At 41.2% G+C, this 26,820-nt stretch overlaps 1 protein-coding gene across 1 annotated transcript in view; it reads right to left on the bottom strand.

Annotated features, from left to right (window-relative positions):
• PLXNC1 (plexin C1) overlaps positions 1–26,820 on the bottom strand; it is a 64,015-nt gene that overhangs the window by 5,805 nt on the left and 31,390 nt on the right. Inside the window, exons 12-26 of the mRNA XM_065742678.1 lie at positions 25,820–25,907; positions 24,730–24,936; positions 24,426–24,617; positions 20,750–20,849; positions 19,505–19,606; positions 19,018–19,121; positions 16,024–16,065; positions 15,430–15,554; positions 14,664–14,862; positions 13,142–13,288; positions 5,538–5,715; positions 4,861–4,964; positions 1,173–1,227; positions 308–339; positions 112–219 (exon numbers count right to left, since the gene is read on the bottom strand). Of these exons, the coding sequence (XP_065598750.1) occupies positions 112–219; positions 308–339; positions 1,173–1,227; positions 4,861–4,964; positions 5,538–5,715; positions 13,142–13,288; positions 14,664–14,862; positions 15,430–15,554; positions 16,024–16,065; positions 19,018–19,121; positions 19,505–19,606; positions 20,750–20,849; positions 24,426–24,617; positions 24,730–24,936; positions 25,820–25,907 (1,783 nt within the window). The remainder of the gene's footprint in view (positions 1–111; positions 220–307; positions 340–1,172; positions 1,228–4,860; positions 4,965–5,537; positions 5,716–13,141; positions 13,289–14,663; positions 14,863–15,429; positions 15,555–16,023; positions 16,066–19,017; positions 19,122–19,504; positions 19,607–20,749; positions 20,850–24,425; positions 24,618–24,729; positions 24,937–25,819; positions 25,908–26,820) is intronic.

Here is a 26,820-nt window from a genome sequence, read left to right as displayed (position 1 = left end):
ACTTCATAAGGCACAGGAAACTTGCATAATTTCTGCTTAAATTTCTATTTTCCTTTGAGCAAAACTTGCCAAGCCTAACACCAGTCCCCAGGCAAGACCTTCACAGCCTACCTTGGTTGACAGTAGCTTTGTCAGATACATTTCTTTCACTTTGAACTTTTGCTTTCCTTTGTGACCTGATCCTTTCATGTCTTTGTTTGCTTCAGAGTCTGGCAAAATCTGTCATGATGAGATTAGAGAGATTACACATACACAAATACAGTCTGGTACCACATCTACCATGTAAAAGTACAATGACTGAACTCACCAAATGACAGTGCTCATCCGAGTAGTCCGCATCTAAACAACAGAAAGCAAAGAGCAAACAGGCATTAATGAAACACACAGCTACCAGCTGTGAGCTCTGTGCTGTGCTGTGTCAGGGTGCTGAGCAAGCAGCTCAGTGTCACGCTTCCTTGCCTGCACGGTGGGGGAAACCCCAGAATCGCATCGTTGGTTCTGGGTCACCTCCTAGTGCCAACTTGTCCTACTAAGATAGTCATCAGCTGCTGGTGGAGTGAGCTGGCTGCAAATCACAGCCCCTCTGAGAGGAGGGTGATCAGCAGCAGAGGAGATGACTGCACAGTTTCATCTCTGGCAAGTGCCCTTGGGGTGCAGGCAGGCCGAGGTCAGGTTTGAAAGCAATGTCTGGGAATGGACAACTCTGTTCTTGCTGAGGGAGAGGGCGATGCCATGCTGTGACTTGCTGCCCAGGGACAGATCTTCTGACTTGAGATGCACACTTTGATGGCACAGGGAGTCACCTGCCACGTGCACGTTCCTCCCCAGGGGCTGACACACTGGGGCAAGTTTCCTGTGCTGGTCTCATCAGTCAGTGCTGTTATATGGGCTTCCCTGCTTTCCTGCCTATGAGTTTGTACCTTGAATCACTCAGCAGCCAAGGACTGTAAGTCCTTCTGCCTTTCTTTCCTTTGCCTTCTTTCTCCTGGGCCCACTATGCCTGCCAGAGGCCCACAGCCAGGGTAACACAGCTCTTCATCCACCTCAGTTCTATTGAAGCTCCAATTTTTCTGAGCTGCTACTGACTGAGACACAACCTATCATAGCTCAGCTCTCTGCACCCCCAGTCCCTTCTCCACAGAAGATCAAATAGACTGCAGTTCATTTCTTACCTGATTGGGTATTTGTCTTCTTTTTCAAGACTTTTATGGTTGCTCCATTTGAAATCTGAAAGCAAAACCAAACACACCTTGCTGAAATAGGTCACGCTGAGGGCCCAGCCCAGTGACCCCCGGAGTTATGTTCAAACTTAATTCCCAAAGCCAACAACTTATTTATGCCCCACGGAATGTAAGATGCATAACCAGTTACCTCTTGATTTCTAGGAAAGACCTTGCCTGAATTTATAGTGCTGCCAGGACAGTGACCGTTATCTTTGACTGAAAGAGCAATAAAGCAACTCATGCTTTTACTGTCACAGAACAACACGGCTCTCACTCAGAACGACACCACTGCTCTGCTGTCAAACGCTGGGTTTTGCCAAGTGCTAGTATACTTCCCTCTATAATTACAAAAACAACTGGCCAGTTCTAGGAAAGGATCTCTGCCAAAGTAATTCAAGTGTTTTTTAAACCTTGGCAGCCAGCCCGGTGTGAGAAACCAGTTGAAACATTAAGATACTCTATCAAAAGCTGTGTCTTGCACCAAAGAAATAAACGCTTACACTTGCTCCTAGAAAGTAAATTTAATCGATTTCATAGGCCTTATTTTTTGCAGCATTTCCACTTAGCATACACTGTTTCAGAACTCTTCAGATAAAACAGAGCACTTTAAAACCTGGCACAAGTGGGAATACGCTCTAAGGTCCTCTCGTGACATGACAAACACCCAGAGAGAACAAGAATCCTCCTTCTGGTCCCTGGACGCAGGCAAACAATCCCTGAGCAGCATGGGCCACCTGATGGGGGCAGGGGGAGAGCAGCCCAGTGCTGGGATATCAGCTCCTGCCCTCGGGGAGAAGGGGGGGGGGTTCAGGACAGAACTCTGCTTCCCTCTGGGAGTGGAGCTGTGGCTGCAGCATGATCAAGATCCAAGAACCTACTTTGGGTTTTACTTCTGAGGCCAGAGCTGCCTTTAGTACTGAACAGAATATGCTTCCCCTTCTTAATTACTGCTGCAGTGGCCGTATTTATAATTTCTTTCAATGTGGTCTATCAAAAAAAAAAAAAAAAAAACAACCACAAAAGACCACAATATAAACCCTTATTTTGGGGTCCAACTGCCTGACTTCTTATGGTGGGTGGCTCTTATGGGCACCTCTGAACACTGTAACTGAGTCGGGTGTGTCACTGAGGGGAACAAACAAAGAGGGCAGATGTGTTCAGATCCACGCACAGTGTAAAGCAGCTCTGCAAAACAAAAGACACAGCGCAGCTCTGTGCCTCTGCCTTGCCCTCCAGGCCTCCTGTCCTCCCTGAAATAATTATTTTCAAGGTCGATGTTTATTCCTAGACAGCATGATGCCACTATAGCCTGAGATGCTGGACATGACAGGACAGCAGATCTGAAAGCAGCTCTCTAGCTCTCTTCTTGTATGGGAAATAAGACTTAATGATAATCAACAGCCTTCCTGTCAGAGCTTGCAATTGGTCTCATGCAAGCAATAGTGCAGACCTCATAAATAACCATAGCAGCGTTCCTACCAAGAACACAAACTTAGCAAAAGGAACACATAAGGGAGAAACACACAAAGTTCTCTCTCTTTAGAAACACCACACCAAGACACGAACACCCCCTACTTCTGCATTTTAAAGTTAGTATAGAAACTGCCTGCTTTTTCAAGAGTGGTTGGTGAGTGTAGGACATTTGCAATGCAATCTTTGCAACGTTTCAGTATCTTAAAAAAGACTTGGTGGTACTTCCCAGTGCCAGCTATTTGATTAGTTTATAGTGTTTAAGGGTGGTAAGCAAAACAAAAGTTCTGGCTTGTCACAAAACTCTAGGTACTGCTGAGATGATAAGCTCAGGCAACGCTACTACTCTCACACTGCACACACTGTTTCCTCTTCTTGCTTTGCTTGCCTTTACATTCCTTTTTGCACCAGTATACATACAAGAAAGTAAACTGGATATGCTGATTCCTGATACCTGCTGCTAAGCTGCAGCCTAACATGCCAGTAAGCTCTGCCTAAAATGTACAGAATCTTCTCAAGGTCAGAAAAAAATGGACTAAAATATCTAACAGAGATGCTCACCACTATTTTCTTAGGGCAGCTGCTAAGCTATAATTAGTATAGTTACAGCTTTGTAAAAAAAGAAGGAACCTCCCATCTAACTTTGCATCTGCCTACTGAAACCACAGGCAAAAACAAGGCCCGGGACAAAGACACTCAGAAATGGCAGTGAGCAACTGGAGCAAACTCATCTGCCATGAGCCACAGCATACCATGAGCTCAGGGAGTGTAAAGAGCTGCCATGTAAAGCGAGGCAGCGCTTGTAGAAGCTGCCTGCAGTAAAACGGCTGGTGCTAACACACTAGGCACAAGATGATACCTTATTGGATTCAAATCTACAATGACCTTTACTCCAAAGATACTGACTGCAACACTGCCATGCCCTTATTTGTACAAAATCTCTACTGAGTGAAGTCCCATGCTGATGCACAGGTAAGATTCAAGAAATGCATAGGAAAATCTCTGAGACAATGGACTGGGACTCAGGCTGTCTGGATCACCTTTGTGTCCCTAGCTGTCACCCTGCTATGGTGAGCAACAAACACCTACAGAAAACCACGAAGGGGCTTGCTTCAGACCCCAGCAGCCTCGTGCTCCACCCAAGCTACAGTCAGTACTGCTGGGAGACCCCTGTTCCCCTCTCTGGATGACACTGTACTTGCAGACAGCAACTTGTTCAGGGCTGGCTCTGGTTTCTGAGCGCCGCACTGCATTGTGTGACACAGGCCTACACTCATCAGCAAAGATCACCTAAATAAAAACTGACTGTCCTGTCTAGAGCCAGACTTTCAACAAGGCACGAAGAAAGCTCACTAAAAGTACTAACACACAAACTTCATTTCCAGCATCGGTTGGTAAGCATCAAAATGTGAGCTCCCCTATCAGCTGAGGCCAGCCATCTGGTACACCTTACCTCAGTCTCTCACACTCTAGTTCGTCCAGCATCAGTGGCAACTGAGTGGCAACTCCTTAACAGGCAATGCTGCTTGCTATGCCTTTGCAATGTGCTACTCCCAAAAGGGTTCTGCCACTAAATATGGACCTCTGTGTTGCAATGGTGGAGAGAGAAGTGCAGCATTAAAAAGAACTGGTTGAGAGCTGGCTGCAATTGGAAGTGGAGGGGAAAAATTAGGGTACAAGTGGTGATGTAGGTGGATGCAGAAACAGAGGAAGTAGAAAGAGTTAAGAACAAGGTCTCAAAAAGAATAACAATCAAACTCATCTCAGCAGCCATTTTATTCTGGCTCTCAATGAGCTTCCACAAAAGTTCAGATAATGAAGAGGTCCATAGCTGCTCATGCTGAGACAAAAACTCAGCAGCAATGAATAGAAGAGGCTCAAGACAGCGATTACAGCTGGCAATCAGATCATCTTTTATCTGAACCGCCTGACTAAAGTAACTGTTCCCCTGCAAGGGACCCTGCAACAAGAAAACTCTCTGAAAGGTAGTAGGAAAGGTGACTCGTTGGCGAGAACACTGTGGATCACAGCTCCTTCCTTCTGCTGGTGATGCTCAGCTTCAAGCTTTTAATCAATCACCATATTCCTGTGCAGACAGCATTTAGAACTGGGGGAAAAACTGCTTCTCAGTTCACTGCTATTTATTATTCATTGTTTTCCTGCTTACCTTGTAATGAGCAATGGTGTTTAGCTTCCTTATCCCATCCTCCATCATCTCGGAGGAACCATCAATATCTAATAATTCTCTTTGCTGCTCCTCAGACACAAGCTCTGCAGTACGACAGCAACAGAAAACAATTACATCTCAACCACAGTCTCACTGTACAGACGGTTGTAAAGAAAAACACCAACACCATTATTTTTGTACAAGTGGCTCCCAACAAAGCTCTGCTTCTCCCCGGCCCTGTGCAAGATCACATGGGAGTGGTTTTGCAATCCCACACTACAAATTCTTCTTACAGAGAGACAGTCTGGATGGCTTTCACTCCTGGAAGCTGTTTTGTGTTGGTCAAGACAGGGTTTTCAGAGGTGCTATCACCTGCTATTCTTTTGCACAAGTGTGCCCTGGTGTTATGGTTATAAGAGGACTAAAGCACACAAAGGATATCATGCTTACTGCTAACTGCGTGCCAAAGTCCCTGCAGAAGTGAAGTAGATGCAGTTCTGCTGTTCTAACTGGTACTATAAACGATGCTGGGTCTCCCCAGAAATACTATAGATAATGTTCTGCCCAGAAGTTAAAAAATCTACATATCAAAGCCAACTGTAGGAATTCCTAGAATGGAAACCCCACTGACAGATCAGTGAACTTTATGGAAACATAACACAGTGACATGCTCTTACCAAGACCAATTTCATCCAGCTGAAGACCATAGGGAAAGCCATTCTTATTAAGGAAAGCTTGAAGGCTCTTTTCCTTGGTTTGGCCTATGGTGTCACAGTCCAGCACATTAACTGGAATAGTCTGGCAGGCATCTCCACTCTCATTTTCTGGGATTTTTTCAAAGATAACATTCACTGTCTGGGGGAAGAAACACAAGTCACGCTGACTTGAAGGGAATATCTGGCATGGGAAACCTACAGCAACCTCCTGACTGAAAACCTGACACAATATCAGCACATTCATTAATAAGGCTATTTTGAATAAGGATTATTAGAGCAAATTAAACAATGAAGCATTCAGAACTCCTCATGCCTGAAGAATCAAACATAGATAACTATGTATTTCCAAAAATGCCTTTTTGTATTCTGCTTTTGTGAAAATCTTTTTACGTGGATTACAACAAAAAGCCAGGAGAGATTACAATGCATGTTTAGAGAACAACAACAACAAAACAAACAGACCCCCAAACATTTCTCTCCTTTAAAATGAATGTCTTAAAAGCAAAAACTGTAAGCAACTAGAGATCTGATAAGGTTGCCAAGTAAGTTGTCATGGTAAACACAGTTGATTTTGAGCAGTTAGGAAGCAATGTTAAAATACATATTTACTCCAGTGGTTTATGCTGAGTATCCCACGTCATACAAAAAAAACCAACCTCCCTTGGAGACATCAGTGTCTGTCTACATACAGCTGTGCCCTTATAGGTAGGACTGCCATGGCCATGACCAGCTGCAGATGCAGTGGAAAGGGAACACATTTCAGGAGTCAGAACCCAAAGTTCTGGTCTAGACTGCACAGAGAAGCATAATTTAACCTATGCCGCGTTACTCCAGGTCAAACACCCATAGGATCTGTTGAGCTGTAACAGCCCTGCCCTTCAGCTCATAGCAACTCTTAGCTGGAAAACAACTTGTCTGCTAAAACTGCACACAAAGTACGTATGGGTCAAGGGGATGAGTCAGTGAGACTGGGTGAACATCTCTGCTCCTTTTTTCCATCAAGTTCTATTTCTGGGCAGGTCAGGTCACGCAGATCAGCTGCTTCCAAAAGGAAGGGAAATAAGGATGATCACAGGATAGCTACTGCATGGTGGTAAGAGCAATCCCTCCTAGTGCCACAGCTTACTGCCCACAGAGACATCACCGTCCAGCTGCATGCACACATGTTCTGCCGGCGGTGTCTCCAGACAGAATTACAGCAAGCACTGTAGGTGCCTGCAAAGGAAAAATCAACCTACTTGAATCATTTTGCCTGTTGGATACCCCTGGTATAATGAGCATCTTGTGACTGAAATGTGAGGACTGCAGGTACAACTCAATAAAGGAGTGATCGTTAAAAGAGGAAGCAACTATAAATGTTTATTTTCTTCCTGCCTTCGTGTGAAGGAAAGAACTTCTGCCCAGGTTGCTGCAGGAACATGCTTTGTCTCTTCTGAGAAAAACGAGTAGTTATTAATAGCTCTGAAGTGCTCTTCTCTGCTTTACTACCCAGTAAGTGTAGAAATTACCAGACGCTGCTGGTATAAAAAGTAGTTTAATAAGACATAAATGAACTTTACTGTTTCTATAGTAGCAAAAGAATCATTGAAACAGGGTTGGGCAGCTATGAAGATCAGGATTTAATGACAAGTAGGACACAAGTAACCGAGAATAACTTCATCATTTGGACACAGAGAGGCTTAACTGTGAGGAAAATGAGTCCACCAGAAGGACAGACAGAACAGAAGAGGAGGAGATGTGGGAATGGTGCCTGCAGAAGGAGAAACAGACTGGCTGCCATGCCTCAGGTTGGGATTTCATGCAGAAAATTAGTAAAAAATACACTGGCACAAGAATGAGGGAGTCATGCTTGGTCAGACCCAGAGACCAACTGAACAGACAACAGTACTGTCCTTGACTTTGACTTCACTAAAGTCATGGTCTTGTGGGATAAAACAGTGGACAGAGACTAACTGTACTTATCTCTCCTCTACATGTAAATCAAAGTCTTTGTCAACCTGATCTTTCAAGAGTAGCTGCTCACTCTTGAACTGATGCTGATTTGTCTTTACATTCTTGGAAACACTCTTTCCTTTAAGGAAACCTCGTTCCTACACTGCAATATTCACAGTCCTGTTTCTTCATACATAGATCGTTTTTCCCTTCAGACTGTTAAGCTGTTCTTCACTCTTCTGCACTTCCTTTTCAGCACAGAACGCATGTAAGCATGCAGCCTCTTCACACAGTAGCACATGAGTGTCCTCCTAGGCCTGCTCAACTCACTGTAGGGCGACAGGACAGCAAAAAGAGAAAGGCAGTTCTTTATGTAGGCAAAATACAAGTCATTTACAGATGGCTTAATCCAAAGTTTCCATGATGTAAGGAAAATGAGTTCGTGTCTAAAGAAATATTTAAACACAAGGTCTCTAAACCAGGGGAACCAGACAGTTTTGCTGATACAATTTCCTGCAGAAGTTAATCTTAAGAGATGAAGAAATTGATGAGGAGCTAGAAAGCCAATTATGATCATGTCTTCTCTCTGCAGCTGACGTTCTCACAAATCACATTCAACCTGTCTGACAGGACAATCCCAGGCTTTAGAAACCATTAATCAGAACCTGACAGTCACAATCACTGCATTTAGACACAAAGCATAGAACTGGAAAAAGAATCAGAAATGACTGTAAAATTAAGGACGTTTTTTACGGTGAACTGTGAAGGTCAGAAAACAACAAGAAAAATCACAGGAGAACACACGAACATCGTTAAGTAAATATTATTAGGCCCTTTTCTAAGATCTCTAACTTTGCAAAGGAAACAAATAAAAAACCCACACAAGTTAACTTAGGGAGAGACCCGGGAGGAAATTACAGGACATTCAGTGTAACTTGGTAGTATGTAGAACTGAGATTTTGTGCACTAGAAATTAGTGGTTAGCAACATAAAGTCACAGCGCTCTTCAGCAAAGGCTTAACACAGGTTGCAAAAATTGTTAGGGCTATTTAAGGAGAAGGTATCAAGCATCTGGAACTTCTTGTTTAGAAACTAGCTTGAAACTTAGCTAAAATAAATTAGAAAATGGTTTTTTTCCACACATGCACTGACAGTAATAATGACATGTGACGACAATGTTTACAAATGACTTCTCAGATTAGTAGTTTTCCTGAAAATGAATATCAAACAATGAATTATTCAGTAAAGCTATTAATATCCATAGCAGATAATAAGTGAGATGGGGTTTAATAAAGAAATGCCATAACACCATTTCTTTTATTAGACGTAAGGAAAATTCATCCAGGAAAGTCAAGAGCTCTTAATCATTTTCATGTTCTCTATTCAGCTTTGCATCTGAACAATTGCCATTTATCAGGCAGACTAAGAAAGTAAGAAAACCTTTCAAGCAGTAAAAGAGAACCACGTAAAGGAGATAACACCAAGATGTACAAACAATGACACTGCCTTAAACCTATTCCCTTATCTTCCAGACTAGGGAATACAAGAAACAGGAAAAATCAGGCTGATCACACGATCCTTCTGAAGCAGCCAGGACATTTGTTTGTCAGGAGGTTATAGTAAAGCCAAGAAATTGGCATAGAAAATGTCATGTGAAACAACATCTGCATTGCTGGCTTCCTTGCAAGGGTTACTCCGTCCCTTTCTGCTGATGAAAATCTCCAGGCATCGCACACTTCTAACAGTTTCCTTACCTCTCACCAGCATCCATTGCATCTTAGCAGGAAATCAGCTTCCCTGTCTTGGCTTTACTCCCTTGCATCCCTCCCACCCCTTTAACAACACCCTTCTTTTAGCTAGTAAAGCAGTTAAAGCTTTAAACGACTTTCTACCACGACACAGCTTTGCTTCACTTTTGAAAAAAGACTAGGGTGAATTAAATCATTTCTTCACATCTAAAAATGCAAACTTACTTATTTCAGCAAAGAGGATTGAACAGCCCAAATCCCTTTCAAAAATTCGAGATAAGTTTGTAGCTCTTAAATGCCTGAGCACCAATTCTACCCATGATCAGATTGTCTCTTGATTTTCCACAGGAGAGATTCCACCAAAAATTTCTCCCAGGTCAGACCCACAGCATGTAGCTTTTCTATTTAAAACAAATCACTTCAGTCAAATGGTAACACTCAGCTGGGCACAGTTTTTTTCATCTGTCATTGAGCAAATTATCTACTGAGAAGTGCAGCTGCTTGCCTTGCCTGTGAGAAAGCAGGCTTGCTTCCTCTGCTTCTGAAAGGCTCTGTGACGCATCCACAACTCTTTCAAGGCAGTTTTATTTCTCAGTACTCAAATACAAGCACAGCATGAAATCCACACTGCTCCTCAGCCTGCACTGGACCACTGCTTTTAAAAGCATCCTTCTTTCTATTCCTCTGTTTGAGTATTGACTTCAGAAGCTAATTCCTATTCAATATCTGTCCCTTTCCAGCAGTGAGTGGTAACTGTAGGGGGCTAGCTGGTCCCAAGGTCTGTGGCCTTTTTAAAAAATGTACAGCTTAGCCAAAGGACAGCTCTAATGTAATTCAAGAAAAAAACCCAACACAACTCTTAGTTTTTTTTCTCTCTCTCTCTCTTTTTCCTATTACAAATGGCCTGATCTTTGAAAAGCCTCCTGCCATTTTTTTTGCATGCCCAGTACTGCTTCCTTCTCATGCCCACAGGTCTATCTGCTTAGTGGTGTGTTTAGGAAGGGGCCTGTGGAGCTTCCACTGATTTCTGGTTTGGCTGTATCCTGCTTTTATTGGTTTAAAATGGAAGTCTTGCTCCTGAATTAAGGACATGCATGTAGATTGCCTACATTTCTCTTTAGTGCCCTGATTTCAGAATTCAACTTTGTACTAGATGCCTCCCTGCATCTTCAAGTGTCTACATACCACAACATTCTGGACACTGGCTGTCTTCAGATGTGCTGCTGTAATTTCCTGACACCCTCTTTTGGGCTGCATGCTTTAGCATGCCACATTTGCAAGGCCTTCAAAAGGGGCAAAATAAAATGGAAAAGATTGCAAGACTCAATGCAACTGCAGTGCCCAAATGTGCAAAGGAACTTGAAAACTCAGCTCAGAATTTGATATATTTTATTATTATCTGATATAGAAGATAAAAATGCAGTCATTTTGACAGTAATTTGCTTCTACAGAAAGAAGATGGTTCCCTGTCTGTACAACTGTGGTTCCCTCTCTGAAGAATCAGATCCTGTATGTCCTACGGTATTAGTAAGAGAAGAAATGCTGACTCCTACTTTAACAGCCTGTTAAAGGCTGTTCTTGAAGAGAAAACCTGCACAGATGGCCTGCTCCATCACCCAGAAAGCTTCACTGTTCCACCCATATCTCTTCCACAACACAGTTCAGTTTCTAATATAAAACCTAGATGAAATTAAAAAAAAAAAAAAAAATGTTCTCCCCATCCAGACAGAGCCAGAGTCCTTAACACTCCATCTCCATAATTTCAGTGCAGGATTTTCTCTCTTCTTCTGGTAGGTTTAGATGGAGTATTCAGCCACTTCTCACCTGAGTCCAACACTGCAGGACCTTGGAAGAGGAAGCTACTTTATTCATCTTCCAACAGTGTAATTTACAAAAGCAGTACTGCTTTAAAGGCAAGAATGCAAAGTACAAGGTAGCAAACAACACTTGAGAAAGGCTTTTTGCTCTCACTTCCTCATCCATTCTCCGACAGCCTTCCCCAAAGATACCGAGTCCTTCAGACCACTCCCCCTCTCTTCACTGCAGGTTGCCCACAAGACCCTATCAGCAACTGCACGCACAGAAGCAATCACGGGAAAAGAATTTAAGGCAGTATTCAGTAGGCTCAGAATCAGCTATCCCCCAAGGTGCCTCTCAATGTGAATTTGTGCTACAAATAAGAAAAGCCAATCAATTCCACAGGACCAGATGTTTCTGTGCTATCTATTAGCAACAAGCATACTGAGCTTGCCTGAAAACTATTGCTCTGCATTAACTACTGGGTTTTGTATCCTATGGCTATATGTAGTAATGTATTTAAATGTACCCTGGATCCCAAATGCAGAGCACAAGCAAGGAAAACAAAGATATGGTATTATGGATTTGACTAATTTTCAGCCAGTGGCTCCCTTTCCAAAAGCACGCGGTGGTAACTTAGTTTGAAGTACCCTCAAATGATGCTTCCAACAGCAGCCTTTAAAGTAGCTCCAAGAAGCTTTGACTGTAATTTTGTCAGTTTTCAGCAGAAAATGACAAATAAGAAATCTGTCACAGGAAAGTTATTATTTCAGTAAGCTTTCCTATATGACCCAACTTTTGACCTAGCTACTCCAACAGGCTGCTGACCAGCCAGAATTGCCAGAGTCATGAGTCTACTCCAATACAAGACGTCTTAGGACCTTCAGGTAACTGTTGCAAACACGGAAGACATGCAGATCTGGAAACTGATGCCCTACCTCAGGGTATGGGCTATGGAAAAGCCTGGTTTTTCCTCCAGAGCCACCAGCACTTGCACTGTCCTTGTCATGGTAGCTGCTGCCCTGTCCATTTCTCCTCCCAAGTTCTAAAGCCTGCTGTTCGGTCACACTTCCCAAACTCTGGAGCCATTCAAGGTCAGGCTGGACCAGGCACTGAGCAACCCCCTCAGTTGTAGGTGTCCTGGCTCAGGAGTTGGTCTAGATGACCACTGAAGGTCCCTTCCAACTCAAATGATTCTACAACTCTACTCCTCTATATGTCTGACTACAACAGTAAGTTGAGGGTTGAGAAGCAAGGAAGCCATGGAATGTCAGGAAATGCAGATTTTTAAGTTCTCCGACTCAAAATCATTTAGAAATTCTGGGGAAAAAGTGCTCTGCTTACTCTGAAAACCTTTTTCAGACTTTCTACTTAAAAAGTCACTAGTTTTACATGCTCAAAAACACGGTTATCTTTGCTCTCTATTCTCCTCTCAGTTTCAGAATGACAGTCAGGGAAGTCCAGTTTTCAAAGAATTCTGTATGTAGCTGTGAAATAGGAAGCCCTTTGCTGTTGCCTTGGGAAAGACAAGAAATCTACAGTAAAGTTCAGAAACTCAGCTAAGTTTCCCAGATAGCTTAGTTTTAACTAAGCAACTAATGAAAGTGCATTACACTGTAACCTTGCTGATTTGGAGCTAACAACATGGAAGCCCACAGCAAATGGTTGCTGCCTGAAGACTTGCCACAAGAAAACACAATTGAAAAACAGAACCTCTGCATTCCATTCTTTCATTCACTGGAGCTGTGTAGTTTAGTTAAAATTCTAAGAGTATGTCTACAATTTTGTAGTACACTTTAAAATCAGAAGGAATTTTAATACACAGAGACTTTACTAAACCTAGTCTTTGGCTATGAAAGCATGCTGTGAAGCAAAATGTGATGGCTATTTTTAAAATGTCTATTGGTGTAACACCATCCTGTTAAACTCCACTGGATTTCGAAACTTTGTGAGCAATAGTAATTTTGTTCCTCTCTGTCTGGGAATTTAACCATCACCCTAAGTGTCTAAGAGCCTTCATTTACCTTACTAGAAAAAAAAGAGAATGTTGTAGTTGTCTGTTTTCAGAATGTAAACTGCCAAACTTACCACTGTTTTGAATTCTGACACTTGCCACAGCAGCCAGTCTTCGTTAAGCGTGTACAGGGCTTTGCAAGTTATTGCATCAACTGGTCCTTTGTTTATCTTCTGATTGAGGGTTGTCACTAGCAAATAGAAAGGTTCACCAATTGTCTCCTAGGACATGAAACAAACACAAAGAACTTTTGCAGTCACTAGACAGGCATAAATAACTAGAAAAAAAAAGTCAGGTGTAACAAACTGATTTATTTCCTTTTAACTAACTCGTTATTTTGCATCCAGAAAAGAAAACTTTGAACACTACCTACTTCTTTGTTGAACCTCCATGCTTTGTCTTTGCTTTTCAGTGCAAAAGATTCATTAGAATAGTAGGAGACAGCTGGAGTGTGTGGCAAACTAGCTCACAACCCCTTGCTGTGCACAAGCACACTACAAGCTGCTCCTTCTCAATATGGCAGATGCTTGCAAGTTCCACCCAGCCACTCGTGTTAGAGGAGATGTGCCTGTGTTCATGTGTGTAATTCAGTTACTTCTTCCTTTTCAGTTTTGTGAGAAAACAACGCAATATCTGGTTTCCTTTTAACTTACTTCTCCTGTTGTGGTTTCTGAAAAAATCACTGGGAGAAAAGTAGTGGGGCGTACCATGGTTTATCAGTGAGAGTGAATGGTACTGAGCTTCCCTTTCCAGCCTGCACCCCAGTCTCCAGGCAAACACTTGAGAAAAGAAGGATGCATCTTTGGCTCCATGCAACACCATCCCTGCAGCCCAGCTAAAGCATTTTACTAGTACACCTCCACAAAGCCAACTGGTGTACCGAGAATAAACCCCTCTGACAATTCCTTGTCTCTTTCCTGGAGTTTCAGGAAAACTATTCAAGTTGCTGAATCCCAAACAGTTCTGCTGCTGTATCAGTGGCACAGGCAAGGTCTGACATGAGTGATACCACCATGCTTGTGAGTGTTATGCAGGCAGGACTGATATGAGTGATACCATCATGCTTTTGAGTGAGACAGGAAACATAACCAAGCACTGAAACCAAGAACGAAATGCTACCAAGCGGGCTAAGATAAACAAGCTGCAAAAGAAAAAATGCTTATCTTTTTTTCCACTTGAAGTCATAAGAATTCTTGAAATGTACAATGCTGTTGGGAGGCTAAAAACCCTGGAAAGAAGTTTAGTTTTCCAGGAGATTTTTCTTAAACGTTCACCTACACAGCAGCTTTCCAACAGCATGCACAGACAGGTACAAACTGCATTTTAACATGAAATAATGGCTGACATGAGAAAAAAGATATGATAGGTTTGCAAAATTATCCAAATCTCTGAAATAAATGAAATTATGATTTCTTATAGTCCATCTCTTTTCCTGCATCCCCTTGACGATAGCTAGCTGTGTCACCTAAACTAGAAGAGGGCACTTTAATAATGCGTTAAACAATGCCTTATGCAGATTCCAATAGTATTCCTTACGGAAGAAATCAGTTAAAATACTGTTTCTGTATCTGATGCAAAGAAAAGATGTGCCCATACCCGGAGAAACCCAGAAAGGCAGACAGACATCCAGTTTGTCAGCAATTTTTCTACCACAGATTCAGTTCGTCTAAGCAGGAGTTTAGGCTGCACATTGCTTGACTGCTCCATCAAGTCCTTTGTCAGTGCTTCCAAAATATGGGTTAGATAAACCAGCTTAGTTTGTAGTGCAATAGTCAAGAAGGATGCAAACAAGCACCTGTTCAAAACAAACAAAACACAACAAAGCAAAAGAGAATGCTATAGTATTTGAATTTTCTCTTCTAAAAAACATCCTCATTAAGGGAAACAATCATTAGTGCAGTTTATATCTTAAGTTTTTAATCTTTAGGCGCTGAATCTGCCCACTGATGTCTACAAAAATATAAAAAATGCAAATCCATCTGCTCTTGCAATTATTTTTTAAACATACAATTTGTCTCTACATTTAATTCTGCAGAATTACGACTGCTTTGGTGACAGAACATTTCTAAACTGTAAAACTGTTGATGTAACTGCAGGAAGTATTTACAGTTTTGATGTGAGCTTTCCCGCTCCTTTCCCTCTTTGTTTACATCTACAGACATTCTGATTTCTCTGTAATGGCTTGTTTAATGGCAATGTTTTTCCCTCCTCGGTGTGTGCAGATGGAGAAGATGGAAAAATGCTCTGGAGAAATGCAAGTTTGTTTTGTAAGAAGAGGAAATTACATTTGGATGCTACAATCTATGTTGACTTTTCCTGTTAATTCTCCGTCTTGAAGATGATAAGCAAAATCATACTATACCTGTCTTTCACAGAGAAATTTTTCTGCTTTTCAAGAGTGTGAATGAGAGTAACAAGAAAGCTCTTGTTACAAATTAAAGCATGCAACATGTTGAAGCTTTCATCCTTGCGAGTTTGGTCTCTGCTCTGGAACAGTTAAAGAAAAATAAGCAAACTGTAGTTTGGCTACAACGGATTCCTAATGTTCAGCACAATGGTTAGCAACATACAGGATAAGGTCCTGGCCTCATTTCAATCAGTGGTGATTTTGCATTTCAAGGGTCTCAGGATTTTACTTAAGATAAATTTGTGTTTGCATACAACATGCACACAGAAAGAACATACATATTCTAGCATATCCCAAGAGTAATGCTAACAGCTAAGTTTGCCTGTTGCATGCCATGACTAGATCTTGTCCATGTTGTTTAAACATACGTTGGCTTACAGAATCTTGTAATCCATATTCCTCTTATACATAAATCCATGTAACCTCCCCAAAGGGAAAAGGAGTATACAGAAAATGCAATCTGATGTGTTATAGGTCAACACAGTGATAAGGGATGCAATGGCTCGTGAAAAAATACTGATTGAGACATATCACACTACATCAACTTACCTGTGGCATGTCTTCACTGAAGATGGACGCAAAACCTCCTGACTAAAATATAAGACAGGTGATATATATCATTCTGATGGATATCCAACATTTCACATTAAACATGCCAAGCGTGTTTGCGATGGCACAAGACTTGAAATAAAACAATGGAAATCCTGGCCTCTACACACTAATTTCTTCTGGGTTCACCGAAAAGTAAACTCCAGAAGATGACCTGGTGTGGATGTCAGTGCTGTTGTGTGTTACTCTACGCTGCTGAGCTGCACTAGCACAGCAGTGAAATAATGCTCTGCAGGAAAGACTGTTCATTACCCTCATCTCCAAACGAGCTAGGGTTACTCCCTGCTGCATCCTGCTGGAAAGCAATGATAGAGTTTTTGTATCACAGTGACACTTGAGTTCATCTGCCTCCATTCATTTCAAAGCACTTTCTGAATGTTCCCAAATGAACTCTCCAGGAGGTCCATGCTGTCAGAGGCACAGGTGCTACCGCATACCCAGCCCTTGTGAGTGCTGTCACAACAAAGGGACGCCCCCAGTTCTCTGACACCTTGCATATGCTCCTTGTCTGACTCTCTCAGCCTGCAAGTGCAGCATTCTTGAGTGCCAAATTTACACTAATCACATTTACTATGTTTTATCTGTGATGCTGGCAGCCCCTTGTTTCTTAATGCTTCCATTTCTGCATGCCTCAGGTTTTCTTCTTTTCTATCCTCCTCTTCCTCTGCTGGCTTTTCTCATCTTTATCAGAACTTGTTCAGCACTCCTAACATTACCTATCAGTAAATTTTTTTCTCTCTACTCCCCTGCTGTCTGTGAAGCAACCGGAACCACGTAGGCTAAAAATAGTTGTAAACAGGGAACAAGTATGTCAGTGTTAAACCAAACAATGTGGAAAATGGAGAGAGAACAGAGGTAATAAAACAAATTTTAGAAGAAAAGCGAAAATCAGGCTGAACATAATGAATACTTTAAGAATAGCTGTAACATCCATTCAATTTAACACCTACAAGCATTAAGCTCAAAACAAAAGCTATCAAGCTGGACTAAATATAGAAAACTGGAGCAGCAGGAAGCTAGAAGCTCAGAATGAAGATGGAGTGCATCACTCTTAATTTTAGGTATCTGACTCCCTCCTCCAGCAACTAATCCCATCCTGAGACAGATGTCCCAGGCAAGTAGGATGAATCACGTTGAGCTGTCTCTCCTTACATCAACTACAGAAGATGCTCAGTGAACAGCTTTGATGTTCGTGTTTGAACAAAACCCACTGATCTCACTGGAAGGCAGAATGAGTAAAATGTAGATATCATTTAAACACATCAGGTTAGCAAGGGAAGTGGTGGTTTATCACTTTGACCTTTCTGACACAAGGTTGCAATCTTCTACCTCTTCTCTGCTTATCTGTAATATTTGCTTAATAAAACATTTCCCTCTTGCCACATCCACACTGTACAAGATATATTTGAACACTCCTGCAATGTAAATGATAACCACTTAGCAGGAAAGATTGATATACAAGGCGTTTAATAACCTGCCTGACACTACATATCTGCAGAGAGCTAAAAGGCAAGTTTACTTCCTCCTCTTATAGGTATTTCAAACTAAGACAAAGTCTTCACTGCAAACACTTCAGAGCTGCAAGGTAACATGCAACATGCATTTTGCACCAGTGCAAAAAAAGGAGTCCGTCTTTTTCTGATTTTACATAATGCAACAGAGTGACACAATTTGTGCCTTTTTTTTCCTTTTCATTTTGTTTGCACGAAGTGAACACTTTGCCCAATGAAAAAAAGCAGAAAGCAGGTTTTGTTGGCTCACTTAATTCAAACCTCCCAAAATTAGACTGGCAGCACCGTAGCAGGGTAAGGAGAGATACTGCAACTTCCTGTGGTGGGAGAACTGGTCTCAAGCATATAAAGATTGAACACACATACTACGTTAAATATGAATCTGATTTAGTAACTCCTATTTGGCACTGTACCAGCAGGAGCTCCAATTCCACACTTGTCACATAGGTTTAACTTTATCACGATGAGCTTTCTGTGGGCTTGCATGCAGCGATAAAAGCAAAGCAGTGGGCAGACAAGATTGCAAGACTAGGCCACAGCAGTGGTGAGTGACATATGCCAAGCAGCATGTAGCTACAGAAGCAGATACCAGCTATAACTTAAAACACCACTGCACTAACCAAACATTTCCACTCATCGATGTCAGCTACACAACAAAACATTAACAGCTGAGACCAGAGCTTCTGCCAATTAGCTAACGCAGTCAGCACTCTTTAACATCATGATAGAATTTTGAAAGCTGTGGCAAATGCACTTACCAGCACAGCAATGTGCCACATGAACAACAAATATATATACAGGAAAATGTTAAAGAGAAGGCTTCTCCAGTCCTTTTATTATGCAGTGCCATTAACTACTCAAAGACCAATGAAACTATCTGCTTCTGAATAGGATGGCCTTTTGGTACTTATGTAATTTTTAAGAATTTGAGCTGTATTCCTTTGAATCAATGTCTTATCATTTCTGTCAGCAGCTTGAAGTAGGCAGTCAGCACAACCTGAGAGCCATCTCCTCATTCTGAAAGTCTAATTAGGAAATGTCATGATGATAAGCTAGCATGTTAGGTAGCCTGACTGTTACTTTAATTAGCTATAGCACAGGAAATGAATACATGAGAACAAAAAAGCAATGGATAAATTACAGTTTTGTTAGGATGGCCTGAAAGGCAAAGCTGGGCAAAAAGAAGCTGATGTATACACAATCCTTGAAAATTCAACAACAGTGCTTTAACTACAGCATTTAGGCGTGGTTAAATACAGAGATGTACAGCCTTAAAGTGCACTTTGGTAGCTGTTGATTTAAAAAGGCTTTCTTGTGAAAGCAATGTGCAGTGACTGTGTAGTATTTTGTTATTTGATCCTTATCTTTCCAGCTTTTTCATTACTAGAGAAGGCTGACAACTGAAAGACTTGTAAATATTTACCTCTGGAAAGAAAGTTCTAATAGCAAAGTGTTTGTAGTCAAGGAAAGGAACAGTTCCAAAGCTATCCACCACATCTAATTCATCCATCTGCAGTTCAGCAAATCCTGCAAAAACACCCCCCTCCCCACCCAGAGAGTTAGTTTACTTGACACAAATTCATCTCTACAATTAAAACTTGAACCCAATACATGATCCTGAAAAAACAGTTTTCAGTCAAGAGGATTTGCTTTTCTGAAGCAGTTAAAGGGCTGGAAAGTACTGATTTGTTTTTATTTTCACTTTTGTTGAAAGAAATATTACATACAATCCTATTTAGTACTGTAAGCTACTGAGAAGCAGACCAACATTAAAGAGGAACTCCGATGCAACGCAAAAATAATTTAGCAGCATGAAATTAAAATGTTTATATAATGTGAGCTTCTTCTTGACAGTTTCAGTTCAGAAATTATGTTGTACACTTAAGCACTCTAAAGCTCTTTACACCTACCCTCACGTATTTCTTTCCGAATCTCATATTCCAACAGTTCAAGCTGCTGACTCTGTTTACGAGTTAACTCTTTGGACTTGTACCTAGTAACTATGAATGCCACTAAAAGGAGAGAAAAAACAGACTCAGTTCGTAAATTGTAGAACAGATAGCTCACACTAAAGGCCATATATAAATATTATTAAGAATATAACGTAATATTAAGTTTAATATACAAGTGCAATCCTCAAATGGATTCATGCTTCTACAATCATGAGTATGGTAGCAATCATGAGCCTCAGTTATCTGGATCTAAGACCTTATTTAATAAAAGACATTCCCTGTAATGATATCTTACAATTCTAAACCCAACCTTATTTGAATGTACAGCACACTCTGCTACATACAACCTGCACAGTGAGGTACAGCATGTAACAACCACTTCTACTGCTAACAGCCTACTTAAAGTAGCACTGATTAAACAGGAAAAGCAGTTTTGAAAAGGCAGTGTCAGGCTGCTAACTTCTCCAAAGCTTATTTTGACAGAGAAAAGGCACTAGAATATGGTTCTTGTAAAGGTAATGCACTTTTTAAAAAGGAATCCAACCAAACAAAAGAAGAATATAACACCAATCCTATTACAATAAACCAAAACTTATCAAACACAAAACCGAGTCAAGACATTAGAAAAGAGGAGTGACAAAAAGAGAAGGGGACGATTATGAAATGATGGTTCTTCCTCATTTTTATAATGACTTGCAAATTCACTCATTATCCAGAAGAGACTGAGCAGAAGCACCACAATGAATGCCTGGGGATAAACAGTTGCATGGGGCACATCCACCCCCAGGGAGAGAAGAGAAGCCCAGCTCTGACTGCTGGAAAGAAATCAGTATTTTGCCTAACACAAAAACAGACCCTGAGGCTTGCCTCACTACATGCTAGTAAATAATCCCAGCAGAATGGCCATAACTACTGCCTTATAACATGCTGTTGTCTAGTGAGATGGGACTGCGCTACCAGCCCAGATTTAACTTTGTCTGCGCTTACTGGGAACCGTGGAAAAACACCAGACTGCGAGTGTCTTACACAACAAAGTTTGTCTTGTGCATATATTTGTATATTTTTGATAAATTTCAGTTTATAGTAATAAGTTTGGCTCTTCTTTTGTTTGCTTGAGCTTCTTCTTAAGTGTTTCTTCGTAAGTGTTCATGTGTTGCATATCCTGCAGCAAGTAAAAAACTGAAAACATATGATAGTACTTACCTATTATGACACCCACTACAATAGGTAGCAAAATTAGGACGTATAAATAAATGTATGATGATGTTGGTTTGACTTCGAGCTCAAAATTTCCTAATTTGACCTGAAGAAAAGCAATGGCTGCGTTAATAGAGAGCAAGTGTTTCAGCAATACTTAAAATGGCATTTCATAAGTTCATAAGTTCATAAGTTCATAAGGTTGGAAAGGACCTATAAGATCATCTAGTCCAACCATCCTCCTATCACTATCTCTACCCAACTACTAAATTAAATCCTTTAGCACCTCATCTAAACGCTTCTTGAACAGCGAGATTTCATATATATTAACAAATCATTTGAAGCACGTTATGTACCCTGGTTCTGTGGGTAACGTGGAAGAGTGCAGCAATTTGGGAAAAAAATACACAAAGCAAAATAAACAACTTCCACTGAAGTTGATGTTTAAGCCTGTTAACAGAGCAGCGCCTAGAGAGAGATTTGGAACTCGTTAATGAGGCACCAAATTTTTCACCATGCAAATATGAGCCCTCATCTGAATGAAATACAAGGTGGGCCTTCAGCTGTCTGAGCGCCTCATGAGCTTCTGCGTCACTACTAAACATTCTGGCATTTCAAAGCAAGGAAGGCAATAGTTAAAACATTTCTCTGCACATACAGCGTTAATCTGTTGAGCAGAAAAGCAAGGTAAAACTCAAGCTGATAATGAGGGAAGTAATTGCAATAGAGGCCCTGGCCCATTGTCCTCTTCCCCTTTTCTTTGCAGATGTTTCAGCCTCTTCACACAGGACTGCTGGGTGCTCCTGAAGGTCAGCTTCAGAACAAATACAGCATACAAAACATGTACGTTGCCCACAGCCAGTGGGCTTGCCAAAGGCAGGACAAACATTAGTTCTTAGGAATACACCAAAGAACTCAGGCACTGACCACTGTTGATTATGGCAGAAGAAATTTTGCAAAGAAGGACCTCCAAGAGGACTGTGAAGACACATAAATAAAGGGTAGCTAAGACTGTAAACAGACTAGGAGTAAAAATACACTTTGATACAGAAAAAGAGTACCACCAAGTGCTGGGGATAGAAATGAGCCTCAGATAATTGAAAGGGAGAGTTGGGTTTAAATTATTTTGGGTTGCAGCAGGGAAGGCAGAGATCTGGTGATTGAATTGCTGGCTTGTCACAGGAGGTGAGCAGCCAGTGCAGCTGGAAACTGCCAACTGGATAGTCACACTGCAGCTACACGGATATAAGCACGCAAGGAAAACCAACAGGGCTGGAAGGATACAGCCTTCATACTCTGGGGGCTGAAAAGAACAGAAGAAAAAGCAGGTCTATTTCCTCCAACAATTTTTTTCCTTTTTTGTTTAAATGTTTTCAAGTTATTACACAAATAACTTTTAGTCTGAGCCTTCCTAGGAGCTCATTTGCCTTTTCCAAGGCTGGAATGCATTGGTAACTAATATATCTGCCTTTCTCCTCTTGTCCAATCAAAGTGCTCCTAAAGCAGAAATTCCTGTTACTCATCCCTGCTTACTAAAAACTGAGGCAAAACGTTCCTTTAATTTTCAGGTCACACTTAGAATACCTTTAATCTTCATCACAACCTTCCTAGTCTGTGGCTCCATTTCTTTCCTTCTCTTCTGTTTATTTTGCTTATGAATCAGATTAAATATGGTACACCTGAAATCATCTGACTTGAATATGTTCCCACATTCATTTCATTCTTCCTACATGGTATTGTGAAATTTTCCTCCAGATTGGTAATGCCTCCAAACTTTATGGCATCAGCAAATGTTATTAGTGCATACCTCATTTATGTGCTCAAGTCCCTAGTGATATTAAATGGTACCTATATAAAAATCAACACTGCCCAGAGTCAGCTCTCAATACACAGCATTCAGCTGTTATAATTCCTAGCATCTTCAAAATGACCATGTTAAGTAGTTTACTGAATGACTTCCAGGTACATGCAAACTACTGTTGTTTGTTGTTGAGAAAGTCACTCATTTTACCAATAAAAAGATATATAGTATAATCTACTTTTATTTAAAAGACGTTGCCAATTATCCCATTTTCCATTTATCTCTTGGTCTTCTGAGAGCTCCTCATTCAAAACACAGTGTAAGGCTTTACACAGAGATAGGATTAAATCAGCAAGCCTACATCTGCTGAGTTCTATTTGCTTTTTAAATACTGGTTGTACATTTGGTGTTCTCCAGTCATACAGTACCTCCCCTGACTACTGTTTTTGTTATCATTAATCTTTCCTACCAAGTCTATAATATCATGTGCCAGTTCTTTCTCTGTGCTGTGATGGGAATGAGCCCACTCTTCCCACCTTGAGCCCTCTGACCTGTCTGAATCTTGTTTCTGTCACTAGAATGGCATTTTCTTCTTTGCAGACTGATGATCCTGTCTTTTGAGGCCATACTTGACACCCTTTTTCTTACTGAAAACTGAGGCAAGAGAGAAATTTATTCGTAAGCCATAACTATCTTATCTTTAGCACCTAGATTATCTTCACAGAGGCTCTACTTTTTATACAGTTATTTATTTACGATTGAAAAAAACACAAGATGATATCCTGCTTTCACATTTTTTTTGTTGTTGAAAAAAAAAAAAGCACCAGAAGTAAAATGTTATATTATTAACTATTATTAACTATTATATTTGTATTTGATTTTCCCTAGCGAGGGGGTGACCTTTCGGTGACAGTTATTCCTATGAAGCTTGCAGGATGGGCATGTGATATTGCAAGGCAGTGTTAGTATTTAAATCCAACGGCCATCTCAGAAAGACTTTTCCATGCTGTAAGTGGCTTGGTTGGCAGAATCCACAGATGGGAGACCAGTTAACAGTGACATGAAATTGAGAATAGCTTCATTAATCTTTACTATATGCCATATGCCTTGAAATCAATACAGTTATTTCTGCTTCATACCAGTTTTACACCACCATACACTGCAAAGAGTCTGGTATCATTTTTCTCCCTTATACCAATGATGATAACTGCATTTAAAAAAACAACTGTATCTTCATCTTACTCACGGAGCAAATATCTTAAGATGCAACTTAGCCTTGACATCCATGCTAATGTTCTTATATTTGGGCCTGGCTTTGTGCCATATGTTCATAGTATTTTGGTCTCCTCAGTGCATATTGACTTTTACCCCCTTTTTCATCCAGAAATGCTAAGACTTGAGTCTTAGTGGTCCCTATGCACTTGATCAAGATACGTAACTTGTTTTGAAGGGGAAAAGTGAACAGGAGGACAGAATCCTTTCCTCTTGGACGCACTGCAGCAGCAGACTGCTTACAAATCCTGGCACTCCTGGTCCCAGTGATGCTTCATTATTAATTTCTGTGCTGCAGCCAGAGGTGTTACAAGCTACAACTCTCCTGGAGCTCAGAAGGAGGAAGCTCAGTTTAGGCTGCAAAGCCTACTTCTGACACTATGACAGCAACCAAGCTGGAAAAGAACTCAGTACTGCTAGTGATACCTATGCTGGGGAGGCAAGCTCAGATGTAAGGAATATAACCAGACAACCAAGTACCAAGAGAGCAGAAAATGCATCCAATTTCTCCCTCTAAAGAAATATTCATTACTAGAATACTAATGCTACATTTTACTACATCCGTATAAACAACCGATGTTAAATTGCATAAAGGGAAATTCGACTTACAAAAACTTTCACTGTAGAATAGTCAATCTTTTCTGTTCCTTCCCTTTTGAATTTGCACAGTATGGTGCTACGGTCTGGCTTTTCAGTAATATTTTGGACACTGAAGCATATCTTCACAGTCTGTGAACCATTCATATACAACAGATAAACTTCTACCTCAGTTTTAGAAATATTCAAGTTGTCATTTTCTTTCTACAGGGAAAAAATTGAAGATAATATGCAGTCACTAAATATGGTAAGATATAACAGAAACATCAGTGGCTATTTTAAATAAGTACTTACAGTTTATTACTTTCAAACTTACATATATTTTTAATTCCAGATCAGGATCCAGCTCAGTGTGCAGCTGATAGTTAATGAACACTGGGTCAGGGTGATAGTGCAATTTGACACATGGTATGAAGGTAGTTTCCACTTTGAATATCATATCAACAACTTTACCCTCTGCTGCATGGCTCAAACTTGGCGATAGGTAATGATACTCAGATTTATTTTGAGGACACTCAGAGATCTAGAAAAGCAATAGCAAAGCTGCAACAGTCATTAAGTACTCAACAGTGTGTACAATTACAAACAGAGGCAATCAAAATAATTTTAAAGCTTTCCTGACTTCACACGGATAAGTGGTAAACGTGTTCTCTACGATCACGGCTGCATGCAGAGCACCTGAGACAGTTTCTGTGTTGAGCCTGTGTCTACCTTTAAGCACATTTACCACACTCTCTGCATGCTGCTTTAAGGCTGACTGAACGCTGAGACGGCAGTTATTTCCTGCAGTGAGATGGGAACAGTGATGATGAATTCTCCTTCCTTCCTTCCCCTCAATGCAGGTCCTATGAGACAAGCAGAACAAGCTCTCCAGCATCCTTGGGCACTGCCTTTCCCCACTCCTGAACCTGTTAAAAGTGGAGTTTGTTACAGACATCCCATGGGCGACTCTGCAGGGCGGTGCTGCTGTTTTTTGGTCCCTGTGCTACAAATTCTGCACACCTCCTCACAGCCCTGGAAGAAGGCTTTCATGTCAACATTATCTTATCTCCTGTTTGCTGAGGCACTGGCACCACGTGGGTGCCATACAAGACCCCCTCCTTCAATAGAACCACATCTAGAGCTTGAGGGGCGCTCAAGAAAGGACTCTTTGGGAATAAGTCTTTGAAGCACAGGAAATGTCACAAGGAATCATGCAGGAGAGTAGCTTATATTTATCCATGTTCCTGCACTGAGGATATATGCAACCATAATCCTACAAGTGGTCATGTTTATTTTAGGAGAATGACTGATGTTAAGTGAGTGTGAGCATTTGAAAAATGCTGAGATCCTCCTAAAACCTTAGGAACAAAACTTAATCCCTTAAGAGACCTCCATTTGGTATTGTAAAGGGGATTAAGACTTACGGTGAGGTTTGATCTCTGGTCATCTGAAATAATCACTTTGTCCACCACATTCAAATTTCTACCAGTTGTAGTTATTTTGCGACCACCACTGTTAAAAAAGAAAAAAAGGTGGGGGAGGGCAAGGTTAAAATTATCCCTACAGATAAACTCTCTATTAAGCTTTAGCTGTGAATGAATTACTCATGCATTTTCCTTGGGTAGCAGCCTATAAAATAAAGTCAAAATGCAGGACAAGATAATTTGAGCTACATAGTGTCATGCCATGCTTTCTTCATAATGTTATGATAAATGCTTTTGCGCAAAACCCAGTGATTTGAAAGCATAAGAACACATACACTTCTTCAAAAAGCTTTTCTTGTGTTTTCATTTCACACAGCCTAAGAACCAGACTGCAAGTTAATATTCTGTCATGAGGAAAGAACATCACGGTATTTCTCTATCCTAAAGCAGCTCTGCCTGTGCTTAATTCCTGCCGTCCTCAGGACAAACCAGTGGTGCCAGGCACCTCGCAGGGAACATGCTCGTCAATGTTCAGACCATCTGTCTCAGCACACACAATGGTGCTTGTGTACAAGGGCTGGCTCATCATCTCTGCTGAACACAGTTGGAGTGGTTTAAAGTATTATTAATTTCCAGCTGTCTGTGCTGCGGCTCACCTGGAGGCAAGGGCACGAGTCCTATAGCTGCTCAGCTGCTGCAGCTGCCAGCCCAATGCACTACCTCAAACCCACACTTGGCAGTGCTTGATGCCAAGATGTCAGCTTGAGAACATAAAAGAGGGTAAAATCCCTTCTGCTATTCTGCTGCAAAGGCAGACGGACAGGTGGAAAGCTGTGTCTGAGAACGTCTCAAACCACCCTGCAAGTCTGACACCAGAGCTGAGAGCTTCCTGCAGAACACAGCAGAGACTTGATGGGAGGTTTTTTGGTTTTAAAGGATCCAGTAAATCACAACTGCACCTACCACTTCAGTGCTGAGAATTTTCCCTTTCAATTCATTGA

This window comes from Cyrtonyx montezumae, unplaced genomic scaffold (assembly GCF_038088225.1).
Source record: "Cyrtonyx montezumae isolate F1298 unplaced genomic scaffold, pur_monq_1.0 scaffold_3, whole genome shotgun sequence".
Taxonomy (NCBI): domain Eukaryota; kingdom Metazoa; phylum Chordata; class Aves; order Galliformes; family Odontophoridae; genus Cyrtonyx; species Cyrtonyx montezumae.
The sequence above is the reverse complement of the archived record's forward strand: the minus strand, read 5'-3'. Positions and strand labels throughout refer to the sequence as shown.